The sequence below is a fragment of the Cyclospora cayetanensis genome, unplaced genomic scaffold (genome assembly GCF_002999335.1).
Source record: "Cyclospora cayetanensis isolate NF1_C8 unplaced genomic scaffold, CcayRef3 CcayRef3_contig_57, whole genome shotgun sequence".
Taxonomy (NCBI): Eukaryota; Apicomplexa; class Conoidasida; order Eucoccidiorida; family Eimeriidae; genus Cyclospora; species Cyclospora cayetanensis.
The window spans coordinates 106,768-125,932 of record NW_020312557.1 but is presented as its reverse complement, the minus strand read 5'-3'; the positions used below and the strand labels follow the sequence as shown (position 1 = coordinate 125,932).

Here is a 19,165-nt window from a genome sequence, read left to right as displayed (position 1 = left end):
CATACACGTATGACTACGCACCGATACAGCTATGGAAGCACAGCAGCTACCTTTTTACTGCTGCCCTATAGTTTGCTGCCTCCGGTAGGCGCAGCTCAACCGAAATGCTCAGCACTTGCCCCACACAGTCTACACCGTATACAATGGACCAGAGCTGTCAGTTAGTGGCTTTACTCAACTGAAAATAAAATCTCGCGTTCAGTTCGTCTTCGGGGATCCCAGGGCTGGAGGGCTGTGTGCTCCTTTGTATGGAGCTTCGGTACAGGTTGGCTGGCGCTCTCGCAGCCACTTGGCTTTTCCTTATCCCCTGCAACAGCGTTGGAGAATCCCCTATTGATGCTACCTTCGGCAGCAATAACAGCAGCACCGCTACCGCATGCCGCGTTTGAGGAAGATTTTGCAGTCATGTTTTCTGCGTGCCCGGACGGTCGGTGCTCTATTTGCCCAGGAAGGAGAAGATCGACCAAGAAAGGCCCCGCCTGCGCCTCCTGTTTGAACACGAGGTCTCCGAGAGCCGCAGCAACTTCTAAATGGAAGCTGCTGCTCTCCGGCCTGGAAGGCGCAACTCGGTAGCCCTCCTGCACCAGCAGTATCAAGGCATCCGCATAAGCACACATTTGTCAAGCGCTGTCGGACAAAGTGCAATCACCGGGAGCCGCGAGTCCCTTAGCAAAAGTAAACTAGCAATGCGCCCTGCTCTGCCACTTGATCTCAATGGGCCTCTTCTCCATCATCCTTGGTGTCACGAAGGGCTGCCTTCCGTCCGAGTACTACGAAAAAATTACTTGCCACGATAAAGCGCATCTACCTATTGTCTGCGGCTACGGGAAAGTATTCTCCATATACGTTTCAGAAGCGTCAATGTGCAGGCTTCTGGCGCTTCTCGATATGCCTACCCACCCGGTGTTCTAGCTCGTACATTGCCTTGCAAAGTCGCAGGGGCAGGCCTGTGTGGCCGAGGACGCCCGAAGCATTTGCTGCAAGCATAAAGCGGTGTTTCCTGCAGACCAGATCATAGGAGCACAGGAAAGCTGTATGACCGGTCACCCTGTGAGCAGTAACGGCAGGGACTCTGTCTTTCCATCAAACCGAAAAAATCAATGTTTCTCTGAAGCATATTAGTTTGCCCAATTTGGTGAGCACACGAGAGCGCAATGCCCGAGCGAAGTTACCGACGTGACACTCTTTTGGAATTAAGATCAGCTACCCCTGGAATGGCCCTGCACTTTCCGAACTGGGCGGCAGCATATCTAGGGAGATGCAGCAGGGCTGTCCCGTACTTCATAATGTGCCAAGTGACGTATTTGTTCATTGTGCTTCTGCGGGAAACAAGGGCTTCTGTCCACGCCCGCAGCAAGTGCTGAATCAGTTGCGGTCTTTCCAGGAGCAGAAGAGAAGCAGGCAGGAGTGAAGCATGCAGCATCTGGCCTCGGTGCAACGCCCCACAGACTCGGCGCCACAGCCCCTCATAGGCGTTAGTCTTTAGATCGAGATCGCCTGCGAAAAAAGAAGCCACCATTTAACTCAGGGCACAGTCAACCCGCTCCCGCACAGTTGCAGCTGCTGGGCAAGCTATTACTTCCATCCGTATACGAAGCTGACGCACACAGGCAGCACGCAAGAAAACCATCCGTAAGATCACAAGGAGAGGCGGCACATGTGCGAGCTGTGAGTCACCTGCAGCTTCTAAGGCCTGCGCAGCCACCGTTGGCTTTAAAGAAGCAGCGAAGGACTCGAGATGTGCAAAAGCTGGTAGCAAGAAGCACAACTCCCGAGCCCTCACCTAAAGCGCCACAAGCAGACACCCCAGTCAGATGCAAGAAGTTTCAGAGCGACAAGCAAGCATCTGTCGATAATAAGATCGAAGGTTCTTCTTTGGTTACATTCGCTGGAGACTAAACGGGCTTGCTGCCTGTCTGATCAATAAGTAAGGGCCGCTGTCCTTTCACTTTTTCCGAATGTCTTCAGCCCTTAGAAGCACGCGGGTGCACACTGAGCAATCGCTTGTGCGCATCTACATCCCAGAGCCGCGCCTAGTTCCTCCCAAGAGGCAGCCACCCACGACAGGATGCACAAGTGCTAAACCAAGGGCTGCCCCACCTTTGCGCATGCGCGAAGAAGGGCGCCGAGGTCCGCAGGTGGAAGTTTGGTGATATCGGGGCGCAGAGCGTCTAGGAGAGTAGCATAGAAAGTGTGGTCCTGAAAACACATTCGTCACACAGTGTGTGTTGCGCAAAAATCGTTGGATGTTGGAAGGAGAGGTGCGTGAGAAGGCCGCAGACGCAGATGCTGCTGACGTCCGCGACTCAGTTTAAGGTAGCACGGAGCTTGCCGCGCGCCACCACACAGCAACCGCAGGCCCTGCACGCGAATGAAGTAATGCGAAGGGCTTAAATCTATCGCAGTACTCAGTGTCGAATTTAACGTGTTAACCTGGCAAGGAGGGAATTGACAGTGGTCCACGTTGCAGCACACCGCGAAGAACAGTAAAGAGGCGCCCCTCAAAACAAACTGCTGTAGGCATGCACACAGCTCACCTCTAATCCGACGTCCGCGAGAGCACACAGAACACGCGCAGCCAGAAGCGGCTCCATTGGAACGCGCAGGAGATGTCGCGCTGCCATAAAGAGCAGATACTCCTGCCATGCTGAAACAGAAGGGGAAGCATAAAAGGACCGCCCGACAGAAAGAGCTGCCGCGCGAAATATTTCAGACGCGAGTAGCCTGCGGCTGGATTTGGATTGGAGAGGTGGGTGACTACGTATCTGTCTCAACGGCCTTCTTCTACACGTGATGGCTTTGTCCGAACGGATAGAGGGTGGATATTCGTTCGGGGCCAATTCCTTGGCTTCTTTCATGCAAAGGACGCTTCCTCTGTGCATCGCCTATTCAACTTAGCGCGGCGCTCTGTTTAACGCATACCTGCCAGCGGACAACCTTGAGGGCCGGAGGCCGCAAAGATGAGATTTGCCGCTTCCGTGGCGTCGAGAGCCTCAATTCTTTCCCCTGCAGCATGCATGTGAAGCCACAACGCCGCGACGGCACGGTCGCTCGATTGAGCCAGAAGCACGTAGCCCGACAGCACGAAACGACACCAAGAAGCGGGGACGGCGCCCAGTTGCGTTCGGAAGGGGAGGGGAGAGATGGCTGTTTTCTATCCAAAGGTGTCTCCCGGCGAAGAGGAAGCAGGGCGCATGGCGAATACGTTTTAGATGAACCCTAACGACCAACAGACCCCCAGCCTTTTGAAACACCAGAACCAAAATAACGACAAACAAAAGACGCATACAACACAGAAACTGCTGAAGAAGCACCCCATGCGATCGATGTGGCTACGAGTGTTCTCAGCTTTCAGGATGAATTTCTGCGTATCCCGATAAATTGACGAGAAGTCTCTTTCCGCGCCCTTCCTCGCCCCGCCCTTTTCTTCACCGGCCCGCCCTTCAGGCGATCACCCGCCAAAAAGCTGTTCGGGCCTTAATGTAAGGCCACGTTTCTCTAGGCAAAGAAAGGCAGGCTGTGTAGGAAGCGGCGTGAGCTGACGTTATCTGGGTAGTGACTAAATGGTGAGTTTGCGAGAGTCAGTCTCCTCCTGTGTCGGGTTGCTTGCCTGGGACACCACGGGCGATCCTTTGCGTGCATCGGCAGTTCAGTGACTCACCTACACAATCCGCAACGGCAGCGAGGATTTCGGAGCTTGCTGCCCGTGTGGACGGGGGGCCTCGACGCACAAGCCAGCCCAGCAGCCCCAAGACGAAGGCTGCATCGTGCAGAGGGAGAAATGACGTAGCACGTCCCTCCCCCTCCCCTCCATCTTGGCCCTTCAGAGGTCTCAGGTGCCGGGCATCCGTGTCAACAGCATCCATGTTGCTTTCCTCCGGTGCAGAAGAGCCGCTGCTTTCGGCGGAGGTGCATTGAGGAGCATCAGCGAAGCGCGCGTCCAGAATGCGTTGCTGGGCTATAAATAGAGGCCTTGCAGCAGCCAAGAGCTGCAGGAGCAGCGGCTGCACCTTGTGCGGAGGCAGGACGCCCTGAAGCTTCGGGGAGCCCAAGTGAACCGCCAAACCGACTGCGTGAAGCAGCGATGCGGGTGGCAGCTGCTGCACGCGATCCGCGATGGAACGTATTGCTTGCTCCAGCAACCCGAGAAGGGCGTCTGCAATCTCAGGCAGCTTAAAAGCGGCATTGCCGCCTCCCAACCGACGGTCAGGAAGAGGAGTTCGAAGCCCCGGCACGGAAGATGCGGACCGTGCAGCGACAGAAGCAGCGAGCGCAACGTCGGCTGCCACTACTGTGTGCAGCCAAGTAATTGCCTCCTCGATGTGTAGCGCAGAGCTCTGCGCCTCCCGCTGTTTCAGCACCTGCGTGACAAATGACACGAGTTGGCTAAGGGGTCCTCTGCGCACCTGCAGATGCAGACGGGGAAAACCTTCTGGCGCGGCCACGTGCCGCAAAAGCAACAGAAAGACCTCCTTGCCTTCTTCAGCTGATGCAGCGTTCTCGTGCTCTGGTGCATCAAGCTGTGTGAACTCCCCAGGCTTATCTGGAAGAACCACAAGAGGCAGCAGAATCGGCGGCGCCCTGGCCGTCAATTTCGGCTGGGGGTACTGCGGCTGCTGCTGCAGCTGGGAGTTCTGCACTTTGCAGGGCCTATGAAAGGGCCTGTCCAGCAGAAGGAATTGCACCCGTCGTAAGGGTGCCCCCGCGGCTGCCGCAACAAGCTGTTCGAGCTGGCTGGAAGGCTGCTGCCGCCCTTCAGAAAGACCCCTCTCAGCCCCACGCAGGTCAGCGTTGTTGACAGGCATGCCCTCAGATGCATGGGTAGCTGATTTCGTATTAAGAGAAGCCACGGCAGCCAGAGCCTCCCTCAGTTGGAGGGAACTAGCAACCCAGACCCCCGGATCCTTCAGCAAATCGTGCTGCAAGGCAGACAGGAGTTCCTGTTCAGCGTCAGGTAGAGCCTCTGTCGTCAAGGAACGCCGCTCTATGCAGTTGGGAGGTGTCTGGGGTGCTGTTCTATGATTAGCCCCGGGGGATGGCGCAGCGTTTTTTCCCCCTCTATGCTCTCGTTCGAGCTGTGAAGGGACAATACAGGTGCTGGCATCGTAAGACCCGGATGTGAGAGAAGGTTTGATGAGACGGCGAGAGCGCACTGGTTGGCAGCCTCTCGAATGGAGGTGCGGGGAAGAGACGAATCGCGAGTTGCAGCAGTCATTGGTATGTGTTCTGCCCAGGGGCCTGCGGCCGCATGACGCGGCAGCTGGCAGAAGGCACCGGCAGCACTGCACGCCTCTGGAAGCCATCGGGGTGCGTCATGAAACAAGGCAGTGATGACAAAAAACCACCCACCCCATGAGGGCTGCAGCGGGAGGCTCCAGAAATCTGAAGGAGAGGAAGAGGCCACCCTTTTACTTATCTGTACAGGCCATCCAGCGAGGCGGCTTTGAAAAAGCAGATCCTAGAGCGGGAAGACTGCAGACGAGTTCACAGACTTCATCTAGAAAGACACTCCTCGTGAACTTTCGTGGTAAATCGACAACTGCTGCGTTGTGCTAGGGAGGGAGGGAGAGGGGACTCCACATTAGAAAACCCTACTTAGAGTTGCAGCTCCAAATTATATTTCTTGTTGTGTTTTATAAGAAAACCAGTTTAACTAAATCATGGGAAGCACTGATATGTTGCAGGGGGGAGTCTGGGAGGCCACCCAAGGGCCCTCGCTCGCGGTCAGTCGAAACAAGGAACAGCACATCTCAGGGAAGAAAAATACAGAATACACAAATCAAGCGTTGACTCTCGCTCCGATTTCCTGAACTGTGTTGATGGCTTCTCTGCATGGTATGCACTTAGCGTGGAAGCACCAATGGGCTCCTCAAAGTGGAACGCTCAATCGACACCGTAGATCGTATGCTCTACTGGTTGCGCAACAGTGAGAGGAACATTGCTTCACGATATATCTATTTTAACGAGAAAGACGCCGTTCCATGTGCCGATCAGGGGAGTCCTGAAGAGCTAATTGGAGTATCGAGCCTCGCTTCTCTACCATATTTCCCCTTGCTGTATGCACCTCAGTGTTGGTATTCTGCACATTCAGCTGGGGGCAGACGCACCCTGTGTAGCAAGAATTGTAACTCCGTAATTCGGGGTAGAAGAGAAGCCTCAACTCGCGGTTGGTGCCGCTTTCGGCTATCTCCTCCCCGGATAGCGTAGCGTTCGTGCCCTTAAGCCTCCATTACCCCGACCCTTCAAGCTCCGAATCCATTGCGAAATCCGACTAAAAAGTCCTCAAGTGCCCTTCCGCTATAGCTCTCTCCCCCGTACGCTCCCTCGCCCTCTCCCCTATAGTGTCTTGGCGCGTTCGGTGCACACAGAACGGCATTTTGGATGATTGAGCGTTGCTTCAAGCTCTACAGGTCATCTGAATATCCACTCGTACCCAGCTACACACTGGAACTTAAGTCGCACACGTAAGTACACGGTGTTGATTCTTAGCTTATTGAGGTAGCGTTACTTTGCAATCACTAGACCCCGCGAACAGCCAGACCCAAATCATTTCGAGTACTCTTCCACTTCTAGATTGAGTGTAACCGGTGTATTAAGACGTGCCCCGGTGTAACTTTTGGCTTGATACACAAAGAAAGGGTCTCATAGTATGCAGAGAAAGAAACGTATAGGTCGATAGCGGCCAGTGCCCGTACAGGCTCTCGCGCAAGCAAAACGCCTACCTGGGCGAACCGCCTTGATCGTGTAGCTAGCTGCATCGCTCATCGTAGGTGCCACGCTTGCGCGGAAGAAGGCGGGTAAAAAAGCGCTGCTGCCTCAGCAAAGTAAGCGAAACAGGACAAGTAGACTTGCGATCAAAGAGTTGCGGGGGCTACAACCCCAAGCATGAAGAGAAACAAGCAATGCAATTCCCACAAGGCTTCCCTCTCTTTATTTTGCACGGAGTATACTACCTAATGTATTGATATACATAGAGGCTCCTCCAGCAGAAGGGAGACGCTTCAGCACAAGCCCCATCAGTAAGTACTTTCTTCATCCTTCTTCGATTGCATCGTACAAATATCGCAGAATTGTTAATCCTGACCAACGAGATGCATAGCGTCCTGAAGCCTTGCAGAAAACCAGAACCCCGTCCATACAAGCTTTCCTGGAAGGCACTGCCCTTGCGATCCCTCCTGCAATACCTGCTGCTCCTCCTGCTACAGATCAAGCATTTCCTTTGTAAAGGTGGTGTTCGCAGAATTCGTCATATGCACTTTGTAAAGCAGCACGCGGCACATCTCTGAGGTGGCATGACACCTCAGCAACCATTTCTCCCCCTTCTTCAGCTGCAGCGGCTCCAGCCATCAGCTCAAACGCAAGCGACAGAAGACTTGAACACAGCAATCGCCGCTGCTCTACGCTGTCTGCAAAGCCACACAAAAGGTGCCCAGTTCCAGTCGCACACACACACACACACACACACACACACACACACATACATACATACATACATACATACATACGTACATACAGATGCACACAACAGTTGTGGCCAGTAGTGGCCAACAGAAACGTAGGATTGCCAGACCACAACGTAAACCTGGTCTCGTCACTACTCAGACATGCAACAGACGCCGGTTGCACCCAAGAGGGACCTATGACTTTACCTGTTCCAACGCAGGCCCGTTGGCTTGCTCCTCCTGCTGATGCTCCCACCGTGCCCTGGAGTTGCTGCTGCCGCACACTAAGCACTTCTGCTGCCAGAAATAGCAGCATCCTCCTACTGCTGCTGCCACGGTTGGCTGCTAACGCCCCGGTCCGATAAACAGCGTCCAGTGCGTCCTCCAGCATCCTGCGCAGTCTCACGCTCTCCCAAAAGGTGTGTGGGAAGGCAAGGTGGGACTGTAGGACAGTCTCTGCCTGGGCTGACTATGGCGCAACCTCGGCAACTTGACGGAGTGCGCTGTGAGGTGCTTGTTAAGGAGGCCCTCGAGATTGGGAAAGCACGCGTGTGTGTGTGTATGTACGTGCGTGTTTGTGTGTGTTTGTGTGTCTGGTCAGCTTACCGCCTGTGCCGTAGCCTAGGTAGCGTATGCAGCAGCCGCACGAGAATTAGCAAAAGCGCCTGTTGCTGCCGCTGCAGAGGGACAAACTCGTGAGACTTCCAGAGGACTCCCAAGAGGAAGCTGCAGCTCCTCAAGGCAGCGCGGCCTCTCAGATAGACAAGTGGGCCGTCATCCTCCTGCCGCTCGTGGGGTGCCCTTTGTTTGAAGTTTTCCCGCGTGCTGCGGGCAGCCCTCTGCGCTTCAGCTCCGCTGCTGCTGCATGCGACGACGTCAATGAGGCGCTGGGCAAAGCCACTCATAATATCGGCCCATCCTTCGAGCTGCGAAACTTCCACCCTGCTCTGTGGCGGACTTGGATTGGATCCGGCGCCCTGAGTAGCAACCGAAATCCGCCCTGAGCGGCGGTTACTGGCCGCTGTGAGGAGGCAGCAACAGCGGAAGGCTGCCCCCAAGAACTGGACGCTGCGGCAGCAGATCCACGCTTGCAGACACGACAAGCGTCGTTGGGACTGCTCCTCCTGTAGCTGCTCTGTTTGTGCCAAGTGAGGCTGCTCTGCCTGCTGCACGGGGGAAGAGCCGCGGCCGTTGAAGGGGCCTGTCGATGTTGCGGCGGCTGCAGTTCCATGCGAGCCTTGCAGCAGCAGCGCCAAAAGCAACTGGGCAGCAGACAGCCAGCTCTGCTGCAGCGAACTACCGCGACGTCCATCCTTCCTTAGGCACCTCGTCACCTCGCTGCGCTGTGAAACGAGAGCCCAGAGAGCCTGAGCGCATGCAGCTGCGGTGAGCATCGCGTTCTCCACGTGTTGTTGCAGTTGATGCTGTTGCTGCTGCTGCATTTGCTGCTTAAGGAATCCAAGTGCACTGCCGAGCGAGGTAGCGATCTCGGAGACTGCTCGGGTAAGTAATGGCGCGGGAAGGCCGGTGGCAAAGGCCGTCCAGCAGCTGCAGCGCAAACGCCTACAAAACGGCGGCAGAAGCCTCAACATCCCGCTTTCGCAGGCACAGCAGGAGCAGCAGAGACAGCGCCGTAACCGCCTTACAGCCGTACAGACACTACCAAGAACGCCTTTCAAAGGTTTTAGGCACGTCTGGCTACTAGGCCCAGGTTTACCTGTGGGTGGGAAAAAGGTAGGCGCACGGCGCAAAAAATGCCTGCTGTTGCTCCTGGTGTAGTACAGCAGACAGCAAATGCTGCAGAGCCTCCGAATCCATAGCCCACGAAGCTACGCCCCTTGGCTCCGCCATCTTTTTAGCCCCCCCGACAGCTGCGCCCTGCCAGTCCCGCGCCGCACAAGCCTCTAACGGCGCAGCACCTGCAACGGCGCTAGCAACGAAAAGCTGCAGCTCTCGCCGCGTAGCATGCAGCAGGAGCTCCGTGAGATTGGCTGTCATCGCCTTGCACAATGCCTCACCCTCGCTCAGCATTTGCCGTTGCTGCGCCTCTTCTTCTTGGCTTTCTCCCTGCACCTGCTGCTGCCGCACGCTCCATGCAAGATGCTTCATGGCGCCACTCCAGTGCGCACACAGCAGCTGCAGTAGCCGCATGCCGCTATTGCGGAGGCGCGTATGAGCGTTAGACGTGGCAGCAGCGGCAACCGTCGCAGACTCGCCTGCGTGGTCGTCGTCTGGCAACAAGAGGCGCTGCAGCCTTCTCAGCAGCCGCGACAACCGCTGCGGATGTTTTGCGCTACGCCCTGCCGCCTGCAGCACTGGAAGGGGCCTTGGTGTCCGCATGCACGAACGCAATACAACTGAGGCAGAGATCTGATCAAACACCCGGCGCTGCGTCTGAAGCTCCGTTCTTCGCAGCTGCTGTTGCACCTTTTCGTCCTCCTCTTCCAGTTCCGAGTCCTCTGGCGCACTAGCAGCTCTTCGCTGCAGCACCCACGCCCCCATGGACTGGTGCAACCCCACCAAATCTAAAGCTAACGCCGCCAGGTGCGTTGCCCACGGAAATTGGGCATCCACTGCTGCTGGGGACCCCATGATGCACAGGGCTGCCTCCTGCTCATCAACGGCAGCAGACAGTGCAGCGGCAACAACGACCATCAGCGCTCGGTGACATCCGGAAGGGAGAGACGTTGCTAGGCCTTGCAGCAGTGTTGCTTCGGGTTGCGCCTCTTGCGGGCTTCCGAGCTCCGGTTGCTCTGCCTTCTGCAAATCAAGGGTCTTTAGCCACGAAAAGCCCAGTGCATGCAGTGCCTTCAAACATGCCAACGGCACCAGCAGCTGCTGCTGCACCGCAAGGGTTTCGCCCTGGCTGCGTAGAGCCCAGATCAGCGACGGGACAGAGCTTTGCGCGATTCCAGTACAGCACGCCAACAAAACTGCTGCATCCCGACGTTCCACAGCCCCCTTGACGTCCCTGCGCACCTGCTTTCGTTGCTGCTCCTGCGCAGCTTCATCGTCTTCCGTAGGCAGCTGCAGCAGCATATCAGCCGCCGCAGCCACTGCGGCGGCAGCCCCCTTCCCACTCTCCACTGAACCGTCTGCAGCAGCTGCCCAGAGCACATCTGCAAGCGCCTCTGCAACAGCCTCCGCAGCTTCCGCTCCGTAGCCCTCGCTACCCTTCACAGCGGCAATAAGGCCGAGAGGCGCCAGTGCCTCTCGCAGCAAACGCGCCTTCGATATGCATGCAGCAGCCCACATTCCCGCGGCCGTTGAAGACGCACCGTTACAGCAAACATGTCCCAGTGCCTTGATGGCTGCAACTGCTGCATCCAACAGTAAACGGTGCTGCGATCTACCAGCACGGCCAGCGAGGTCCTGCAGCTCGTGCTGCCGTTGCAGCAAGCGTGTCATGGCCTGAAACGCTTCCCACAAGGCGATAGCCACATCTAAAGCGTCTTCGCGACTGCTGGAGGCGAAGACAGCAGAACAGAGCTTCTGGCAAAGTCCAGTGCCCAGTGCCCACACAGCAGCGGCGCCTGCGACCTTGCGAAATCGGCCCTCTGCGCCAGCAGGAATGGCAACAGCTGCTGTAGCTGTGGCTGCCGTAGCAGGAGGCGCGCTGGCGGCAGCACTTCCCCCGCAAGTCCGCTGCCTCTTCGTGGCGGAAGAGACTTCGTCAGAGAGGGCTGCTGCCGCTGCTGACCGCAGCAGCGAAGCCCAGCGCCGCAACAGAACTGAAACGGCTGCCTGCTGCTCGAGGAGCTCCGGTGACAGCGGCCAACACTCTATCACCTCTTTGGCCTTTGTCCTGGCTGCTGCAATGCCAGCTACCGCCGCTTCGCAGTCATCTGAAGCCTCGGCTGCAGCTGCCACGACACCTGCAGCTGCAGCTAGGGGCACGGGGTCCTGCAGAAGAAAGTGCTTGGATATCCCACGAAGAATGCATGCTGACACGCTCTCCCCGCAGGCTGCACACGGTTCTAGAGAGCCCTCTAAGGCAGATTCAGCGCGTGGAAGGGTGCTGAAAAGCAGCGGCAGGTGGGGCTGCAGCCAGTGGCCCTCAGCAGCACTGGCCGCTGCTGCTGTTGCGTTCACATCTCTGAAGCAACAGCAGACCCTGTGGAGCTGTAGCAGCAGCAGTCGCTGCGTGGAGCGGTCCCTCGGCTCTGCAACGCGTGCCTCATGCAGCAGCAGCAACAACAACACTGCGGCCTGGCAGCCTGCAACGTCCGTGCCCTTTCCCGCGACGTCGTCCTCATTGGGAGGCTGCTTGGTATCCTGCTGCTGGCTGTGGCCATGTAGAGGCTCCTGCTTACGCTGCTTCTGCCGCTTCCGCACGGGGGCTTCTGCCCCTTCCGCAGGCAGCCCTGAGCAACAGGTTCTCAGCTGGTCAACAAGCAGAAGGTACTCGAGACGCTGCAAAGCGTGTGTTTGTTGCAGCTGCAGCGCTTGCTCCTGCTGGTGAAGTCCGATTAGGATTTGGTGCTGTGTCAACGCATCTTCCGCAGGGTCATCGCTGGAAGGCCCACGCTCTTGTGCGCGCTGCTGTGCCTGCTGCTGCTGCAGCGCCTGTGTCGCCTCAGTCGCGTGGCGGATAGCATCTGCAAGTGCCAAGATGTTGCCAGCCACCAGGCGGGCAGCTGCAGCATCTGGTGGCTCCTTCGCTGCAGCAGCGGCCGGCGCAGCAGCGAAGGACCGAATATGACGCAGCAGCAGACAAATGGACAGTCTCAGACTCTGGCAGCCCTCTGCGAGGAGCTGCATTAATTGCCTCTCCTGATGCCCTGATTCTGCAAGAGCAGATTCCTGGAGAAGAGGCCTCAACTCAACAAGGGGGGAAATTGCGTCGGGCAAAGCTGCGAGGAGATGCGGCAACAAAAACTCCTGCTGCTGCGATGGCTGGCCTTGCAGACCTCTAAGGAAGGCCCCCATCATCAACTGGAGAGCTGCAGCATTGATCATCAGGGTTGCGAAGCCTTCGCCTCGGGGCGGCTCCCGCGTAAACGCCTGCAGCACCGCCCTCGTGGCATGCTGCAACAAATGCCGCATGTGCTGCAGCAGAAGCGGAACTTGGGAGGCGAGGGCCTGAGAGGCCGCACAAGCGAGGGCGTCCAAGAACTCGTCCCGCAAGGCGAAGCACATAGAGCCCCCTACAAAGCGCGCAGCAGCCATGGCAGCAGACTAGACGGTTACAGCACGGAATGACAAGATTCACATACGACGTGCTTACACGTCCTAGGGTTTAAAGTGTGCTGGCTGCGTAGGCTGCCAAGGAGTCACAGAAGTTCCGGAAGAATTAGCAGCAGAAGCACAGAGACACCGGCTTACGAGGTTGGGATGCCCCCGCGAAGGCTTTCAGCGTGCGCTTCATCTGGAGGACTAATAGGTTGCTGCTTGCAACGCTTTCAGCAATTTCTGAGCCGCTGCTGCTGCCATCGCCGCAACAGCCCATGGCCCCCCCTTCTATGTGTTTTCCCAAGGCTTCCAGCAGAGCAGGCGTATCGTTCATGCGGGCGTAAGTGCGCACCAGCAGCTGTAAAAACTCCGCACTGCACAGAGAGCACAGGCCGCAAGGAAAAAATATTCCCCTGTGGCCACGTGTGCCGACTGCGGCCCCTCAGGCTCCCGCAGCAAAACACCCACCTGACGTACCTGCCATCGCTCTTTCCACCGCTGCCAACTGCGGCATGGCATCGTCCTGTGGTCACCAGGCAGGCTGCGCGGTTCTCTCGCATAGGCCCACTGCGCGCAGCATGCAGCAACACGTGCTGCAGCTCTTGCAGCTGGAAAGTCGGCTGCAAGAGCTTCTCAAAGTCCTTCGGGAGCAGCAGCAGCAGCAGCGCCGTCCCACCCCATAATGTTCGGAGCAGCGCAGAGGCATTCGATCGTGTCTCCGGAGACACGTGCGTTTCTGAGCTGTACATACACTCCAGAACAGCCGCCGCGCCAGCGACCCCAGCAGCAGTGCCAGGAAGCTCCCCCACGTAGGAAGCCGACAGTTGCTGCAAGAGCTCCCGCACGGCGCGGAGGCAACGGCGGCAAAAGGCAGCTAGAGACCGCTGATGCCGCCGCTGCACCAAGAGACGAGGACTTAACACAGACGAACTGCACACGCTGCAAATCCACAAAACACGCGCGCAAAAGCACACCCTGCTGCACCCATCTCTCTAGACAGCGCATCCCAACAACTGGCGCAGCAGCCGCATGCGCGCGCTACAAACGCAGCTGAAGCGACATGCAGGTGGCAACACTTAATTGTCCAGGTACCTACACATCGTCCGTGGACTTACAGATGCCAAGCTTGCACAACACCACCCCAACGGATGCTCTCCGTGCACAACAGGTGCTGCTGGTTCTGTGATGACTCCTCCCGAGTCTGCGTTTTGCGAGCCGAAAGGCGGGATACAGCAAGAGGCAGCTCCAAGAGAGGCTCAAGAGACTGAAGCAACAACAAGAATCCATCAAGCGCGGCAACATGCTGCAACGCGGTTGCCTCTTCGGCGGCTGCTGCTGGCGATGGTGCCTGCATATCGATGCTAGCAGTCGAGCAGGTTATACCGTCCAGCAGAAGCCTCGCCATCTCGGGAAGCGACTCTAAGACACCTAACGCCGGTAGAACGGCTGCGATGTGCGCAGGAAGGGCCAAACGCCTTGCTTTCGCATCGGCCTCCTGAGGCGTTCCAAGAACCTCTTGCGACAAAGCGCGAAAGTGCTGCCGCTGCTGCCTCCCGATAGCCGCAAGTGCATCAAACAGAAGACGGTGCGCGGCAGTAGCGCCCTTCTGCTGCGGTTGCAACACGGAGACGGCCAGTTGCAGCTGCTCCTGGCTGTCTGTCGAGGACCCTCTCGTCTCTCGCTGCTCAAAAAGTGCCTGTTCTAGGCCCTCCGCAGCAGCACTCGCTCGGTCAAGCGCCTCCACGTGTTGCGGATGCTGCTGCTGTTGCTGCAGCTCAACTGCAAGCGCAGCAACCAGCGAAGGACGCCACACCACATCCCGCAGGAAGGCGAAGATCTCCCTTTGCAGCAGCGCAAGGCCGGCAGGCTTCTTGCTGCCGCTGCGGGAGCTGGCGTGGCGCTCGTGAAGCAGTCTACGAGGCGATGCAATGCCAACGAAGAGCCCACGCTGGATCAACCCCTCCAGCCCCAACACGCTGAATAGCAACTCGACAAGCGAAAGATGTGTGTCTGGCTCTGGCTGGACTGCTGGTTGTTGCTGCCCCTTAAGAGCCTGCTCGCTCCGCGACTTGGTGTTGCAGGGGGGTTGCTGAGCCTGCCGTCCTGGAGAGCAGAGCATCGCAATGACGTGGCGATGTGCATTTACTGGAACGGCAGCGAGCAGCCGCGAGAGCATTCTAAATGCTGCAGCGCAGAGAGCCTTCAGCAGCAAGAAGTGACAATCGTTGCTGCCATGGGCACCGCGATGCGAGCAGCAGCAAACCTCGCTGCTGCCGCCGCCTCCTGCTTCTTGTGCAGCGCGCAGCAATGTGGTGGCAACAGCTGCGGCTATCCTGCACGCGACCTCCATACTGGGGAGACTGAGAGCCCCCTTAAACTGCTCGGCAGCAGGCAGCAAACTCAACAGCTGCCGCAGGGAGCAACAAGCACAACGCATGCAGCACAGCGCGCTGGCGCACTCTCCGCAGGGCCCTTGAAGCCTTTCAGCCCTCCGCTGCTGGAGATCTGCCAGCATTCGGAGCACAACGTCCAAGACCACCCCCAGATCAGCACCGCTAAGAGAATGTGGAATGGTGGCGAGCAGTGCGGCCAGAAGCAAAGATTCCTGAGGCTGCACCGGACCCTTGTGCCTCCCCAAGTTTTTGAGTAGCTGCTGCAGCAGCCAGGAAGCTACCACAGTAGCCCTCGAGCGGCTCGCACAGCGCCCCCCAACTTGTACTGCCGCGACAGCCTTTGCGGTTGGAGGAGGCTGCTGCAGCCAAAAGCAGCCGCTGCAGGGACTGCTCCTGGAGGTACAGCAGAACGAGGAGACATCAGCGACATCAGGCAGTCTAGGCCCCTTTTCCTGCGCATTCTGAAGCTCTGACCGCAGCCGCCTGATGAAGCTTACGGCTTCCTCAACGGTTGACGAGGAGGCAGCCTTTGTGGCCACCCACTCCAGAGCCGCAGGCTTTCCATCAGTGCAATAAAGGCGTATGCCACCTTCCGCAAAGGCCTTGTGCGCCGAGGCCTTGTGGGGTGCAAAGTCGGCCTCGCTGCCACGAGGCTGAACTGCCCTCTGCTCCGAAGGCGGCATCTTGTTGCGAACTGCAATGTCGCGACACTGTGCTGCCATAAACGCCGCCCGCCCCTCGCTAAGGGCTGCTACTTCATAGTTACAAAGAAGGCCTTCTTAGGCCCTCCAAGTGCCTCTAGGCGAAAAAGCTTCTTAGAAGTATAAACACCGCAAACTCCAGCTTGCCGTGGTGCAAAAAAACAGTGCAGGCGGCTAGGGTCCCTGCGGGACCCTCTGGCCAGAAGTCTCAGGAAGAACTGAACAATCTAAGGGCGCGTTCGTGTGAGAAGGCGAAGAAACTGCAAAATAGGCGAAATTATAGAGAGAGATAATAGCGAGGGATTGAGGACGAAGGAGCAGCCAGCCAGCGCAGTGACTTGAACGAGGAGGCTCCAGATCGTGGGGTCGATTATGGCCTTTGCTGCGCTTGCGTCCTCTCTTCTTTGCAGCGGTGTCCGTCTGCTTTAATGCCTTTTTGCATACTTCTCATGACCGTTTAGCCAGGCTATTGGATACCACTTCATTGCGGGCCCCATCCTTGTTACAGCCTGCATACCCCTGGGGCAGCCTCTGCTGAGGAGACACTCTGCTTACGAGTTGCCCTTGCTTCCAGATCCCGGTGCCTCTTCGGCGCTAGCCACATATCACGCTAACCATTTTCGTCTCTCCGAAACCCCACAGAGTTCGGAAGCCGACGGAAATGGAAGAGTCCTGATGGACAGCATAGGTCCTGCGCGATCCATGCACTTCGGCCAAAATGCAGGCTCCGTTAAATGAGGTGTTTTCCCTCCTGCTTGAGTCCCCACCTCCGCTTTCATGCTGCTTGTTGCGCTCCTACAGCGTGAGGAATCTGGCCACCGCCGCACAGTGGTCCCACGTGATCTTTCGCCCTCCTGCATCAGGTCTTCAGACTGCTCGATAGCTCTACGTGTATACGTCAGGCCCAGCACACAAATAATACGAGGTGTTTCAGAGCAAGCTTCCTCCAATGTAGTGTCAGAATGACTGCTGTGGGGTCAACACAAACCAGGTTTTGTGACCGGCACATCACGGACACCCAACTAGCACAGAGAGTGCGTGAACACAGAAGGCTGTGGACCAATTTTGACTGCGCCTTTCGCGTGCCAGCTTAACATTTATATCACATTCTTGGCTCACACACTCAGTATTCTGCGGCACACGGGCTCTGTCGTGAGAGAGCTGGGAGGGTCACCCTTCATGCGAAACGACCAAGTCATCCTGTGTGCTTCGTTGTGCTCAACGAGTTCGGCCGTTTTGGAAGTTCCCAACCCTGACAAGGTAATCTATCTTCCCACTTTTTAGCGTCCATGTTTCATCACGATTTTGAATGCACACTTGTGTTAGCTGGCCGGGACTCTCGTAAGCGTCGAATCTTTCGATCATTGTTTTGGCAGCTCATATACAGCAGGCCTTCCCTGGCAGGCCGATTCGCCCTTTTGGCAGCATCACATGCTACGAGCCTGTGGTACCTCGGGTGGTGCATCGTGCGTTATGGGCTGGAGCTAGTTGGGCATCGAAAATTGCGCCTCCCTGACTAATGCGCATGACGGAACACTTCAACTATCTTTTGCGAGGAAAATCGCCTCCACAAAAAGAAATCACACATATGTACACCTCACGGTCCAAGCTATCAATAAACGCACCTCAAGGGCCGTTATGAAGAGTTCTGTTCTTTTATGCAATCGTCACCAATCAGGATTGACCTGAAAGTGCTCGCCCATGTCTGCATTTTAGCTGGTCCCACCTTTTCTCATGCTCCGACGTTGGGCACAACACAGGCAGCTCAACAATGCATCACAACTTAAGCTCGTTCTGTGCAGGACGGCCATCTCTGCACAATCAGCCCATAGAGGTCTATCGAGTGCGAAGTCAGAACTCTGCAGCACGTAAGTACGAGGATTAGTTGCTTATCAGACTACGAGGTTTTGTGGTATAAGGCACCCAGAAAATGTGGGGTAATAAGTTTGTTGGCAACGCAACACTGCCAAAGGACCGAAAGGGGCCGAGTCGACTTGATAAAAGAACAACAGCCCTAGGAACATCCTCACCGCCCACCGGGAGCACAGGGGGGAAGGGGCCAATACCAGAAATGCGCTTTTTAATCAAGGCGTGGCAATGTTTCCATTTAGCTGCATACAGTAGAAGCCCTTTTGGTTGCTTCTCTAGGAGTGTTGCGTTGCAAACAGACTTGGTACAAGACAAATGCCGCGTGCCCTATACCGCGAAACTCCTCGACAGTCGCGGCTGGATGTCGGAATGTAGGCTCCCTGGGAGCTCATTCAACCCTCATCAGATGATAGCTTTTTGTCCTCCGGCGGGCAGTACAGCCGCCAAACGGCACCATCGACAAACCTCCAGTCCCGCGCTAAGATGCACGGGCCGGAATTAGAAACAACAGCAAACGTCAGCAAGTTGTGTAAGCGAAATCTGAGTAGAAGTGCGCTTCGGACATCAGCACACAAGCACGTGTAGAGGGGGAGACCAATTGTCTTTGAGTACTGCTTCGGTTGTTCTCTATGCACAAATAGTTCCTAGGCGTCATACTGTTGCTTTTACGGGCATACCTATTACCTTAGAGGAACTCAGAGAGGCAAAGTTGTGACGATGCTCCACGAAAAGGCTAAGGAGAACTAAAGTACAGGAGAAGGCTTCGGACAGCGCCTTGAAAACAATTCGGCTGTGCGGAAGTCGAATGAATAGTTTGTGGGCTAGGGAAAGGTCTCCTGAAGGGGGAGCTGCAAAAAGCTTAACAACTGCAATGTCTGCCTGTACAGTGTGAGGACTGGCCATGGTACCGACGTAGGCTTCGGCACTCCGTAAGCCGTCACCCTTGTGGCAAATATGAAGTCTTTGCTGCAGAGGTTCCAATCTAGTTGCATCTCTCAAGTTCGCTAAAAGCGGGAGTTCCAACGATCAAGTTGCTTTGGTAGGCGGTTAACGGCTGCTCACGTACGTAAATCCACGTTCTTCGGTGGTCAAAAGAGAACAACAGGGGGGATGTGACTATTTGATTATGCCGCTGAGATTGCTCTTGCGCATTCCTTTCTAATGTTCATTAGACTCAGATTGGGGATGTCTCAGTCTCACTGGCTACACACAGGCATCTTGATATGAACCACCATCATGTTCCGAACATTCCCGCCTTAGTCATTCCATCAGTTGGAATATTAGACGGTGGGTGTGGAGAGACAAGCATTAGACAGTAGGCTGCAACTGTTGCTTTGCTCTTTCACGAACATGTACAAGGGAAACGCAGTGTTTCACCTAATGTTTCCGTTAGGAGGCACACAACTCCAGAATTTACTCAAGTTAATTGTAGATAGAGCTAGTGAGTCTGGATGGAGGGGAGTGGCTCTTCACGGATGCTTTATATGAAGTTTGACAGCTAGTAGCATCGCATGGTACTTGTGGTGGGTCAAGCTGCAGTCAGACAGTTTCAACTACGCTGCTTAACTGCAACTAGGAATATGCAAGG

At 56.3% G+C, this 19,165-nt stretch overlaps 3 protein-coding genes across 3 annotated transcripts; all 3 read right to left on the bottom strand.

Moving 5' to 3' along the window:
- Positions 1-170: 170 nt before the first annotated feature.
- On the bottom strand, positions 171-6,259 carry LOC34618115. Its single transcript, XM_026335026.1, has 11 exons — positions 6,234-6,259; positions 5,200-5,405; positions 4,488-5,065; positions 3,662-4,337; positions 2,923-3,006; positions 2,538-2,647; positions 2,101-2,199; positions 1,678-1,783; positions 1,281-1,497; positions 901-1,000; positions 171-578 (listed from the first exon to the last, which is right to left on the bottom strand). Exons 1-11 carry the CDS (start codon positions 6,257-6,259, stop codon positions 171-173), a joined length of 2,610 nt encoding a protein of 869 aa, XP_026190811.1.
- A 947-nt stretch (positions 6,260-7,206) lies between these two features.
- Positions 7,207-9,034, bottom strand: LOC34618114. The gene is made up of 3 exons (XM_026335025.1): positions 8,049-9,034; positions 7,627-7,834; positions 7,207-7,395 (listed from the first exon to the last, which is right to left on the bottom strand). Exons 1-3 carry the CDS (start codon positions 9,032-9,034, stop codon positions 7,207-7,209), a joined length of 1,383 nt encoding a protein of 460 aa, XP_026190810.1.
- A 92-nt stretch (positions 9,035-9,126) lies between these two features.
- On the bottom strand, positions 9,127-15,690 carry LOC34618113. The gene is made up of 8 exons (XM_026335024.1): positions 14,641-15,690; positions 13,730-14,382; positions 13,092-13,553; positions 12,820-12,988; positions 11,806-12,620; positions 11,112-11,727; positions 9,249-10,982; positions 9,127-9,159 (listed from the first exon to the last, which is right to left on the bottom strand). Exons 1-8 carry the CDS (start codon positions 15,688-15,690, stop codon positions 9,127-9,129), a joined length of 5,532 nt encoding a protein of 1,843 aa, XP_026190809.1.
- Positions 15,691-19,165: the final 3,475 nt, after the last annotated feature.

What these genes read in the sequence shown, in the direction of transcription:
- LOC34618115 (XM_026335026.1), bottom strand. Translation starts at nt 6,259, where the DNA reads ATGGATTCGGAGCTTGAAGGGTCGGG. An exon ending in TCGGAGCTTGAAGGGTCGGG is followed by an intron (nt 5,406 to 6,233) that starts GTAATGGAGGCT and finishes GATAAGTAAAAG; the next exon opens with GGTGGCCTCTTCCTCTCCTT. An exon ending in TGTACGAGCTAGAACACCGG is followed by an intron (nt 579 to 900) that starts GTGGGTAGGCAT and finishes CTGCTGGTGCAG; the next exon opens with GAGGGCTACCGAGTTGCGCC.
- LOC34618114 (XM_026335025.1), bottom strand. Translation starts at nt 9,034, where the DNA reads ATGTTGAGGCTTCTGCCGCCGTTTTGTAGGCGTTTGCGCTGCAGCTGC. An exon ending in CCTAGGCTACGGCACAGGCG is followed by an intron (nt 7,835 to 8,048) that starts GTAAGCTGACCA and finishes GAGACTGCGCAG; the next exon opens with GATGCTGGAGGACGCACTGG. An exon ending in AAGTCATAGGTCCCTCTTGG is followed by an intron (nt 7,396 to 7,626) that starts GTGCAACCGGCG and finishes GACAGCGTAGAG; the next exon opens with CAGCGGCGATTGCTGTGTTC.
- LOC34618113 (XM_026335024.1), bottom strand. Translation starts at nt 15,690, where the DNA reads ATGCCGCCTTCGGAGCAGAGGGCAGTTCAGCCTCGTGGCAGCGAGGCC. An exon ending in GGTGGAAAGAGCGATGGCAG is followed by an intron (nt 12,989 to 13,091) that starts GTACGTCAGGTG and finishes CTCTCTGTGCAG; the next exon opens with TGCGGAGTTTTTACAGCTGC. An exon ending in CAGCAGCCCTCTCTGACGAA is followed by an intron (nt 10,983 to 11,111) that starts GTCTCTTCCGCC and finishes CGATTTCGCAAG; the next exon opens with GTCGCAGGCGCCGCTGCTGT.